The 10,621-nt window shown below is 36.1% G+C and overlaps 1 protein-coding gene across 1 annotated transcript; it reads right to left on the bottom strand.

Annotated features, from left to right (window-relative positions):
* Positions 1–8,538: 8,538 nt before the first annotated feature.
* On the bottom strand, positions 8,539–10,132 carry LOC308650308 (histone-binding protein RBBP4-like). Its single transcript, XM_081296376.1, is given in 2 exon segments — positions 8,539–9,946; positions 9,948–10,132. Coding segments are annotated over 2 exon segments (882 nt in total). The 5' UTR covers positions 10,131–10,132; the 3' UTR covers positions 8,539–9,247.
* Between the last annotated feature and the right edge of the window lie 489 nt (positions 10,133–10,621).

The raw sequence follows: 10,621 nt of genomic DNA, 5'->3' as shown, positions 1-10,621 counted from the left end.
TCATAATTGATGCGTGCTCTCTAATGTCCCCCACTTCTACTCCATCCATAAACATGGAGACAAGTATCAACACACACACACACACACACACACACACACACACACACAGTCACAGTCATCTCTAAGAACCTATGCCTATGCTTCCTAAGTAGACTTAGGAACTGGTAACTGTGCACTATGGAGTCTGTGGGAATGGTGCTACCTGTTTTCTCTACATTGTGAGCTCTGACTATTGTGCATGTGACTTCTAACTTACCCCAAGCCAGCCTTGCATGGCCACTGCTAATGAACAAGGGTCTAACCAAACACTTCTCACCTCCACTGCTCTCTTTCCATCTTTTTTTTTTTTTTTTGAGTTTTAATGTTTTATCTTTTTTTTGTGCTAGCTCCATATTTTTTGGAATTTTCTTGAAAAGATTTCAGGAAACTCTTCAGAGAAATCCTTCTCTTCTGAAGCTTTCTATAATCTACATACAGAAAAAGCATTAATATCTTTTATATAGATGTATCTACCAAAGCATATACCACATTATAATTGTATTTATACTTTGAATTTATATAATTTAGATTATACATTATACTAGTAATACAATTAGTTGTACTATTTATATATTATTTTATATATTTTGCTTTAATATTCAATATACTTTTATGTCATATAATTTCATACTAATACATATTAATATACATGTTTTATATAGGTGTATATCTATATAGATCCAAATGCATACCCACACATACATACATATTCATATAGTAGTTTTTCACTTGATTATGAACTTCTTAGGGAAAAGACTAAATTTTATTCAATTTGTAGTCATCTGCTGACCAATCAGGAAGTATCTGTAGTTTGGGGATGGGGGTAGATATTTTGCAATAGAGTGCTTGCCCACCATATATGTGGCCCTAGATTCGATCTGCAACATTACAAATAAAAAGAAAATGATATATGTACATATGTGTGTGTGTGTCTACATTTGAAGTATGAATGGGTGAGTGGCATTAGACTGTTTCTTCCTTCTCAACCTCAAATCATATGCTCACAGTGAAGCAGTTGCCATGTTTACACTTGGAGTTGGCATGTGTGTTTAGTTACTACTTCCTGCCAAATAGTTACTTCTTTCCAAATATGTTTATTTTTTGCTTTAAGAATCATTATGGATAATTGAAAGGCTAGAAATGGTTTAAAGAAAAAACAAATATTACTCTAGGAAGAAAGTGCATAAAGACTGCATAAACTAACACATGAAGTTTAATATAGCTTTGGCCATAACAGTACCATGTACCGTCCTTACAGATATGTAGCCACTTTGAAGTAATCACGGTAAAGGTTTACCAATATATGAAAAAAGTAAATTTTTATGGGATTTTTGACAACAGTGCCTCTTCCTCTTTTTTGAAAGAAAAAGAAGTTATTAAGAAATATAAAGTGCTTACTGGAAGAGAATTATTCATCAAAAATTCAATTGACTTTAGTCATTTGGCTTTTTTGAACTTAGAGTTTTTTGTTTTCTTGTTTACTAAGGATTGAGTCCAAGAGCCGGGTAAGGCAATCCTACCAAGTAGGAGAATTATGCTCACACCATCAGAACAATTTTTCTAAGCGCTTTAGTTCAGCAATGAGAGCCTGAGCTTAGGCAACTCCAGGCAAATCTTGTCAATAGCCACATTTTGATCAGCCCTAAGGGACAATGGAACCACCAAATAAAGTAATACACAAAGGTCAACTCACAGAAATTTTCCCCATATTTTTGTACTTTTAAAATTTATACCAAATTCTGAAGCAGAGACCTCAAAAAGACAGAACCTCTGGATTTATGCTCATGAGGATGAATGCCCAGTCATCTGTTCCTTGAGAAGCCACAGTTGTTTGCCAGAAATGAAAAGATATTATAGTCAGTGTACATTCTTTGCTCATTGCTAAATAATGTCATTGATGGTATCAAATATAATTGGATAGTTCTCAATTTTCATGTAATTTACATCACATGCATATCTGTGGTCCCTTATCCAATCTGCTTTCTTACCTTGGTCACCCACTCAAGAAAGTCAGTAGCCACAACAATTGCTCCATGTTCAGAAAAAGCCATTGTCCTGTGTATTCTTAAAATGGTGCTCCTGCTTAAGAAAACAGAATCCCTTGTGCTGTGATATGGTAGTAAATATCAATATCTACTAAGTTAAGTAAAATAAATCTGTACCTTAAGTGCCTAGAAGTATTCGGAATACCTCTTTTACTCAATAAAAACATTTTTATAATTTGAAAGAAAGGCATTATTATAGTATCACATATCAGAAAAACAAAAGATGCTGCTTTCACATTTGAAATATTTTATTTGTCGGTGGTTTATGGGGTGTGTAAGAAAACCAGAAGTTACTGATGTAAGTAAGACCTAATAACTTTGCTGACAGATAAGTTTCATGCAAGTATAACAGAATGTTCAAATAAGTTATTTTTGAATAAAGGTGTTTATGTCCAACACAATTCAATGCCTCAGGCTGTAGGCTCCTATAACTTGGCTTGAAGGATGTCTAGTTTTTGCTAAAACAAAAGTAAGATATAAATTACATCAAGAGAACCCCTAGTTTGTGTGCTTTGCTCTGTCTTGCTTATAGAGGTCTCTTTATAAAATACAATGCCTGAGGGTACAGGCAAGGTGCAGATTCAAGTATTTCTCTGTTCAATGCCAAGCAAATAAATGAAAATGAAATAAAATGACAGTAACACAGTCTTACAAGCATCAGGAAGCTTGGTCCTTTATCTGTCAGCCTCTTTAACTTTTTCCAACTGTATTGAGTGTTCTTCCTTTATTATTTATTGATCTAGGAACAAAACTCTGTACATACCTATTGGCTCTTAAAAAAATTACATTTTCCCAGCATGCTGTAGTGATACAAGCACAGCGCAATTCACAATAGCCAAGTTATGGAACCAGATCAGGTGCCTGTCAAGAGATGAATGCATAAAGAAAATGTGGTATATATGGACAATAGAGTTTTACTCAGCCATAAAGAAGAATGAAATTATGGTATTTGCTGGTAAATGAATGAAACAGAAGAACATCATGCTAAATGAAATAAACCCTCAGAAAATCAAGGGGCATTTTTTTTTCTCTCAAATGTGGAAACTGGAGCAAAATAAGGGGAGAAATTGGGGTATCCATGAAAATTGAAGGGAGGTCAAGGGAACAGGAAGAAGGGAAGGGAGGAAGGATAAGAAAAGGGAGGAGCCACAGAATGATATTTTAAATTATGCTATGTACATATATGAATATACCACAGTGAATTCTACCTTTAGGTATATCAAAGCACAAATTTAAAAAATAAGAAAAAATAAATAATAAATAGAAATAAAACCAGTAGAGGAAGGGGAACAGAGGGAGGGAGGAGGAGAGAAAAAGAAGAAGTAGGCTGGGGATGTGGCTCAAGCGGTAGTGTGCTCGCCTGGCATGCGTGCGGCCCGGGTTCGATCCTCAGCACCACATACAGACAAAGATGTTGTGTCCGCCAAATACTAAAAAAAAAAATAAACATTAAAATTCTCTCTCTCTCTCCCTCTCTCTCACTCTTTCTTTAAAAAAAAAGAAATCAAAATGAAGCAAATTATATTCTATGCATGTATGATTATGTCAGAATAATTCCCCTACTATGTATAATTTTAAGGCACTAATAAAAAATTAAAAATTATATCTCCCAAGTCATATCCAAATGGTATGTCTTGATTCCTAAAACATGCTTTTTTTATGATTGCTTCCAAATTTCACCTCCCTGATGAGATCTTCATAAACATGCCATACTCTTTTTTTCCTACTCTGTTCTTGGCTTTATCTTTATCTAAAACATTTATAGCTGTTTAGTGGACTCTGATGCCAATTTGCTATATAGATTATAAACTCCTGTGGGAAGGACTTTGTTTATGTTTTGTTTACAGATGAATCATCAGAGGCTTAAACAGTAACTGATGGCAAGTCACTAACCTTGGGCAGGGTCCTCAGACCTAGGATTCACAGGATAAATAAGAGAGGGGAGAAAGTAGGTTGGAAGAGTAACTGGAGTTGGACATAGGAGAGCCACAGAAGGCTTTCTTCCTGACTCTGGGTGGGTAATTGGCCTGCCTTTCAAAACAGACTTTATCTTTAAATCCAGTTCCTCTGTCTCTTTTCTAAGCCTCTGTGTGCTCCTTCACCAGAACTCCAATGCTTTTCCCTGTGCCATTTCCTTGTAGAATTCCCATAAATTTACATAAGAAAGGTAAGTAAGGAAAGTCTCCTCCTAGAAATATTGACTCTACTTGACCTATAAGGACCAACTTTTCCAGTTTTCTCAGGACTTTCATTAATTTTAACCCCAAAGTTAAAGTTTTATTGATTTTTATCCCACATCTGGGGAAATGTTTCAGTCCCAAGCAGGGCATGAGATGGTCACCCTAACAATATCTCAGTATATGGGCAAAGTTTTCCTGCCTGGAAACATGTCCCTGGATTTAGATCTCTTAAATTGTTTTAGCTCCTTCTCTTCTTCTACTCTTGCTCTTTTAAGACCATAGAGCTTTGCACAGTAGCCATCATGACAGTTGCTCTGTTGATAAAAAAGCACAGAGTAAGGACTAGAAGCAAACCAGATATTAGTATAGCTCCAAGAACCCTGGGAGTTGGAAAATTCTGCTTTGACTAGCTATCTTGAATTCTCACTGTTGTGGTTTGAATTAGGAATGTCCCCCCAAAGCTCAAGTCTTGGTCCCCAATGCACCAATATTCAGAAGTAAGACTTTTGGTGTCCTGAAGTCTCTAGTCTCATCAGTGGATTAATCCATTTGATGTATTAATAGTTTGGATGGATTTGGGGAGGTGATAGAAATTACAGGAAGTAGGAACTAATGGGAGGAAGTAGGTCACTGGAGGCATGCCTTTGGGGAATATATCTTGTCCCTGGCCCCTTTTTCTCCTTCATCCCCACCCTTTTCTCTTTCCCTAATGCCATGAACAGCTCGCTTTCCTTTGTCATGTCCTTTCACCAATGATGCTTCTGCCTTAAGGCTGGTCATCGATCCACTAAATCTTTAGAAATAACACTTTCTGCCTCTGAATTGTAATGATTGGGTATTTTGGTCAGAGTGATGAAACACTAACACATTCACCTAGGATGATTTGCTCAAATCCTCAGTGAAACTCAAACCAAAAGATAATTAACATCTGGAAAAAAAAATTCAATGTCATCTTACAATCAATAAGCAAATTTACCTGAAAATATACTCTAATCTATAGGAAGTCATTTGCACTCTATGCAAAGAACAGTTTGACACTAGATATTTTAAAGCTACAACATGGTCTATTTTTTAGTTTGAATCACAGATGAGTAAATATTCACTAAGATAGTAACATAACTGCCCAAGAGGAGAACATCAGCTGTACTACCATCGAGAGGAAATTCATTACAAACAGAGATCAACTACAAATGCCTCCAATGCTACTCTGCTTCATCCATATTGCATCACTGTTGTAAAAATGGCAGTAATTTAGAATTTAGGACTCCTGGTTTAACCCTAGATTCTCTGTATGTTGATATGAGAACTTGATTAATCACAAAACATTTCTAAGGTAATCAATAAATAAGAAACAATAGGAACTAACCTGCATACTTCACATGACTATTGTTAGATGAGTGAGAGAATGATCTTGGAAGATTTTCTCATACATTTACATAAGTTACGTGAACCATTTGCTAATATCTGTTCTTCATGTCACATTCAAGGATGAGGCCTTAAGCAATTGACAGGAGAGCTGAATTATAGCCACCAAAGATGTAAGAGATGCAGGGAGCTTGAATTTGGAGCATTATATGCTGTTAGCAAAGCATGAACTATGCCACAATAAAATTTAGAACAACCAGGTAGAGTAGTGATGGGCAATCGAGGTTCTTGCAAGTGGACATGCAGAAATCTGTAAAGAAGACAATAGGTTAAATGATTTGTTCAGCATCATACAAAAGTTTCCTTTAATTTTTTTTCTTACCTACTTTGAGTAAAAATGGAAGGTATCTTGCAAAGTGAAAATAGAAGAATCAGCCCTAAACCTAAGTTAAAAAAAAAAAAAAAACTCAAATCTGTCTTCTTTTCCTTGAATTATAATAGAAAAAAATATCCTGTTCTGGGAACTCAAAGGTCTGCAAGCAGCAACCTGCTTGTCCTTGGGGAAAATCTGCAACAATTTCCTCATCTATAAAATAATAATATCTATGTTATTTTGTGTTTTTTAAACTATTAGGTAAAATAGAGTTAATAAGAAAGAAGGAGAAGGAGAAGGAGAAGGAGGAGGAGGAGGAGGAGGAGGAGGAGGAGGAGGAGGAGGACAGATCATCACGTGGGGAGTTTAGGAGTTTCCATTTTATCCTGAAACCTAACAACGGCTAACAAACTGAACAAACTGAAAAATGAAAAATGAATAATTCTTTGATCCATCAGAAAAGAAAAGTCACATGGAAAATCATTCTTCTCAAACTTGGAAAAGACTGATAAAGAGATTCACAACTTACAGGATCAGAGACCACCCCCCAAGAAGAAATCTCTATAGGAATCAGTGTCAAGGTAGGAAACTCTAAACTATAATTGACAAATTGTTGGAGGCTCAGAGGTAAAATCCCCAAGAGAATTTGGACATGAGGGGACCCATGTAATTTTCTGAGTTAAACCTACAGAAACTCTATCAGGTCCTCTCAGAAAATATATGAGAAAAAAAATCTCCCCACATTTCCAGCAAAAGGAAGAAAAAAGCATTTTTTTTTCTTAACAAAGCCTGCCTTCAAGAGAAACTATTCTACCAGATCATAACCTGGTGTTATATCACAGCCTAGTTGACCTGGGGGAAAGGGAAGTGTTCAACTCTAGTCAGCTATAGCTTTCCTTAGGAAAAAGGGAAAAGCTAGCTCAGGCTCCATTCCCCCTGCATCATTCTACTTGGAAGAGAAATACATACTTGCAGGCAGACTGTCCCACCTAAGGGGAGGAGAAGACAGGAGCACTGGAGAAGTTCAGTTTCCAGAGACAAAGGCTCACCCAAACACTGGGACCTAATCAAGAACTATGGAAAGCTAGCCCTGATCCCACCCACTTGACCACTATGTTAATAAAGGCCTATTTACTGCAGTTCTTTTCACCAAATACCTCCAGTCTGTCTTTCAACAAATAATTACAATCTATATTACAAGGTAAAAAGTAATGTTTTAAGAGATTAACAAATGTCTTAACCAGGATTAGATATGGTAAGAATATTGGAATTATCAGATCAAGAATTTTAGAAAATTATCGTTGACATGGTAAGGGTTCTAATAGAAAATTTAGGCAAAATAATGGAACAGATGAGTAATGTAAGCAGAAAGGCAACAATTCTAGGAAATAATCAAAACAAAACGCTAAAAATTAAGAAATGTTCTAACATGAATGAAGAATACTTTTGATGGGCCGAGTAGTGAACATACTAAATGAATGAAATAGAATGAAAAAAAAAGAATCCCTGTTCTTAAAATCCCTGTTTTTGAAATATGACAATAGAAAATTCCAAAACAGATGAGCAAAGAGGAAAAATTACTGTACAAACCACAGCAGAATATGAAAGAATTGTGGAACAACTACAATAGGTATGAATTAGACAAAGGGGAATGAAGGGAAGGGAGGGGCGATAGAAATATGAAAAACAGTGAAATGAATCTGTTACAACTTTCCTGTGTATATAGATGAATACACCACAGTCAATCTTCACATCATATATAATTACAAGACTGGGATCCTAACATGTTTATATAAATATGTCAAAATAAACTCTACTGCATATCTAAAAATAACAAACAAAATTTAAAAAAATAAATATATTAAAGTATATGAAAAAGAAGAAAGAAAAAAAGGAAAAGAACTAAAGCAATATTTGAAGCATTAATGGTTGAGAATTTCTTCCAAATTAGTGTCAGGCACATTACCACAAAAGCTATAGGCTCAAGAAGAAGAAAAAAAAAAAAACAAGCAAAACAAAACCACCCCTGCAAATATCTATACAAACTTCAGGAAACCAAGATAAAGAAAAAGTTTTTGAAGGAACTCAGGGGGAAAAAAAACCTTCCCTATGGAGAAGCATAGATAAGAATTCCATCAGAAATCTCAGAAACAATGAAAGCCAGAAGAGAGGGTAGTAAAATATTTAAAGTTATGAGATTTTAAAAGGGACTAAACTGGAATTCTATGCTCTGCAAAACAAGACTTCAAAAGTGAAGGAGAAACCAGACTTTCAGAACCTGCACTGAGGGAATTTGTTGCCAGTAGACATTGTTTGCAAGAAGTGTTAAAATTCTTCAGAAGTAAAGTGATACAGGGCAGAGTCTTGGAGGCACATGAAGAAAGGAAGAGCACTGGAGAACAAATACGTGAAGGTTAAAACAAATAAAAAACTCTCATTCTTGGTTGAGCTATCTAAAATAGTTTGCTCTTATCAAGGATTAATTTAATTTTAAAAACATACAAGCTATCAATTCACTCTTCTCAACTTGACAGTATACCCGTGGTACAACTGTCAGGTAAAAACATACATCTTTACAACTTGGTGGTCCCAAGTTAAAAAAAAAAGAAGAACAAAAAAACAAAAACCATTTCACATAAAGGTAAGGAATAATATGAAAACAGCTCAAGAAATACACTAACAAGCAAAAATATATGGGAAAGGAGAAACATGTAGTTTTGACTTAACTGTAGAAATCAAGAGGAGTCTGGTCTACATAGGAAAATGTGCATCCTGGAAAGTCAGGTATGAAGATTTTAGAATAGGAATCTATATGACTTGAATCTCCCCTAATTCCTGAATAAAAATGACATCTTGCGGTATTTATACTTCATGGCTCAGACACCTACCTCACTTGGCTCTATTCCTTACTCACTCTAGCTTTTACTTAAATGAGTCCCAAAAACTTGGGGATATAGCTTAAGAAGAAAAATAACCACACATAATATTCCCCTTTCTGTAGCTACTTTAGACCCGGGTTTGTTACTAGAAAATTCCTGAAGAAAATTTAAATAAGTCTGGCTTTGCTGAATAAAGTATCCCAGTTAATATTTAGAAAACACCCACTGTTTGGGCTAATAGCAATTGTTGGTGGTACCTATATAGAGGGATAGCTGAACAAAGTCTGTGTCTCAAAACCAGTGTTAAATCAATCTCAGGGTTGAGAGGGAAAAAAGGGGAGTCTAAAATCACAAGTGCAGACACATCTAGGATCTTTGTCCTTCAGGATCCACACTTCCTTCAGGATCTTCATCATTATAGATGTTCTCTGCCATTTGCCACACTTGCATGATATTGTCTTCTGATACAGAACAAATCACCCAAGGTTCATTGGGATTCCAGGAGAAATCAGATATCTTGGCAGTGTGACCACCATGAATAAACAATAATTCTGGTGGGCCATCTTCTGCGTCTTCTGGGGATTGTTCTTCTCCAATTTTACTTAAATCCCAGACATTCAGTCTACGATCAGTACCACTAGAAGCCAGAATAGTCTCATTGTGAGGTGACCATTGAACCTGAAATATTTCATCCTTATGCGATTCAAAGGAATGCAATTTAAGTTTCAGATTTCTCAGATCCCACAAGGCAACAGTCTTATCAGCTGATCCTGTGGCAAGTATGAACTCACTATAAGGATTGAAAGAGAGGCAGTTCACTTCAGCAGTGTGAGCATCTACTGAGTGGCTTGGTTTGGAAGTATTGTTTGAACGAGTATCCCAAATCATAAGTTTCTGATTGTCAGCAACTGACCCAAACAGGGACTCATGGAGCAGATGCCAGGAAACATGTTCTACTACTGCTGTATGCCCTGTAAAGATGGTCTTCGCATCGACCACTTTTCCTTCCTTTGGGACGGCACTGATATCCCATAGGCAGATGGTATGGTCATCTGAAGCACTAAGTTAAGTGCCCACTGAGATTTGGGTTCCAAGAAAGCCCATACCCTTCCTTCTGATGTCCACGGAGACGCAAGTCTGGGTTGCACTCTCCAGAAGGGTCTGGTTTAGAAGGATGTTTTGTATAGTCAAAAACAAGAACATCACTGGATGGAGTCTTTGTTGCAATGATGCAAGGGTTCTGGGGCATATAACGAGTTGCTTTTTTTTTTTTTTTTTTTTTTTAGGAGTTGGTCCTTGACCACTAGTTTGATACTATCTGCATTTTGGGTGACCTGTTTTATTAGCAGGCCTATTACTCCCATGACTAACTATGTAAGTGCTTATAATGGAATAAATTGCTTTTCTACATAGCCCTATGCCAATGGGTTTTATTTAGTATATAACATCCATCAAACACCCATCCCCTGGCTATCAAGAGTAGAATTAAATATAATAGGCCAAGAGCTATAGAAAAGAGCTTTACTCCTTCCTAGGGAAAAGTGCAAGGCATAAAACACAGAACTAGAGATATACAGACTAATGTGCAATAAAATGACATCTTTTTGAAGTCTGACCCCAGAGAACAACACAGACTCTTTAAAAATTTTTCAAAGGCAGTGTGTTTAAGGCAGAATTTAAATTTGGGAAAGGTGTTTAAGGCTTATCTCACAGGGTTGCCTCTCCCTAATATGTTTTTCA

This window comes from Spermophilus citellus (assembly GCF_964194105.1).
Source record: "Spermophilus citellus genome assembly, chromosome: 5".
NCBI lineage: Eukaryota > Metazoa > Chordata > Mammalia > Rodentia > Sciuridae > Spermophilus > Spermophilus citellus.
Note: the sequence above shows the minus strand (reverse complement) of the source record. Positions and strands in the feature narration are given on the sequence as shown.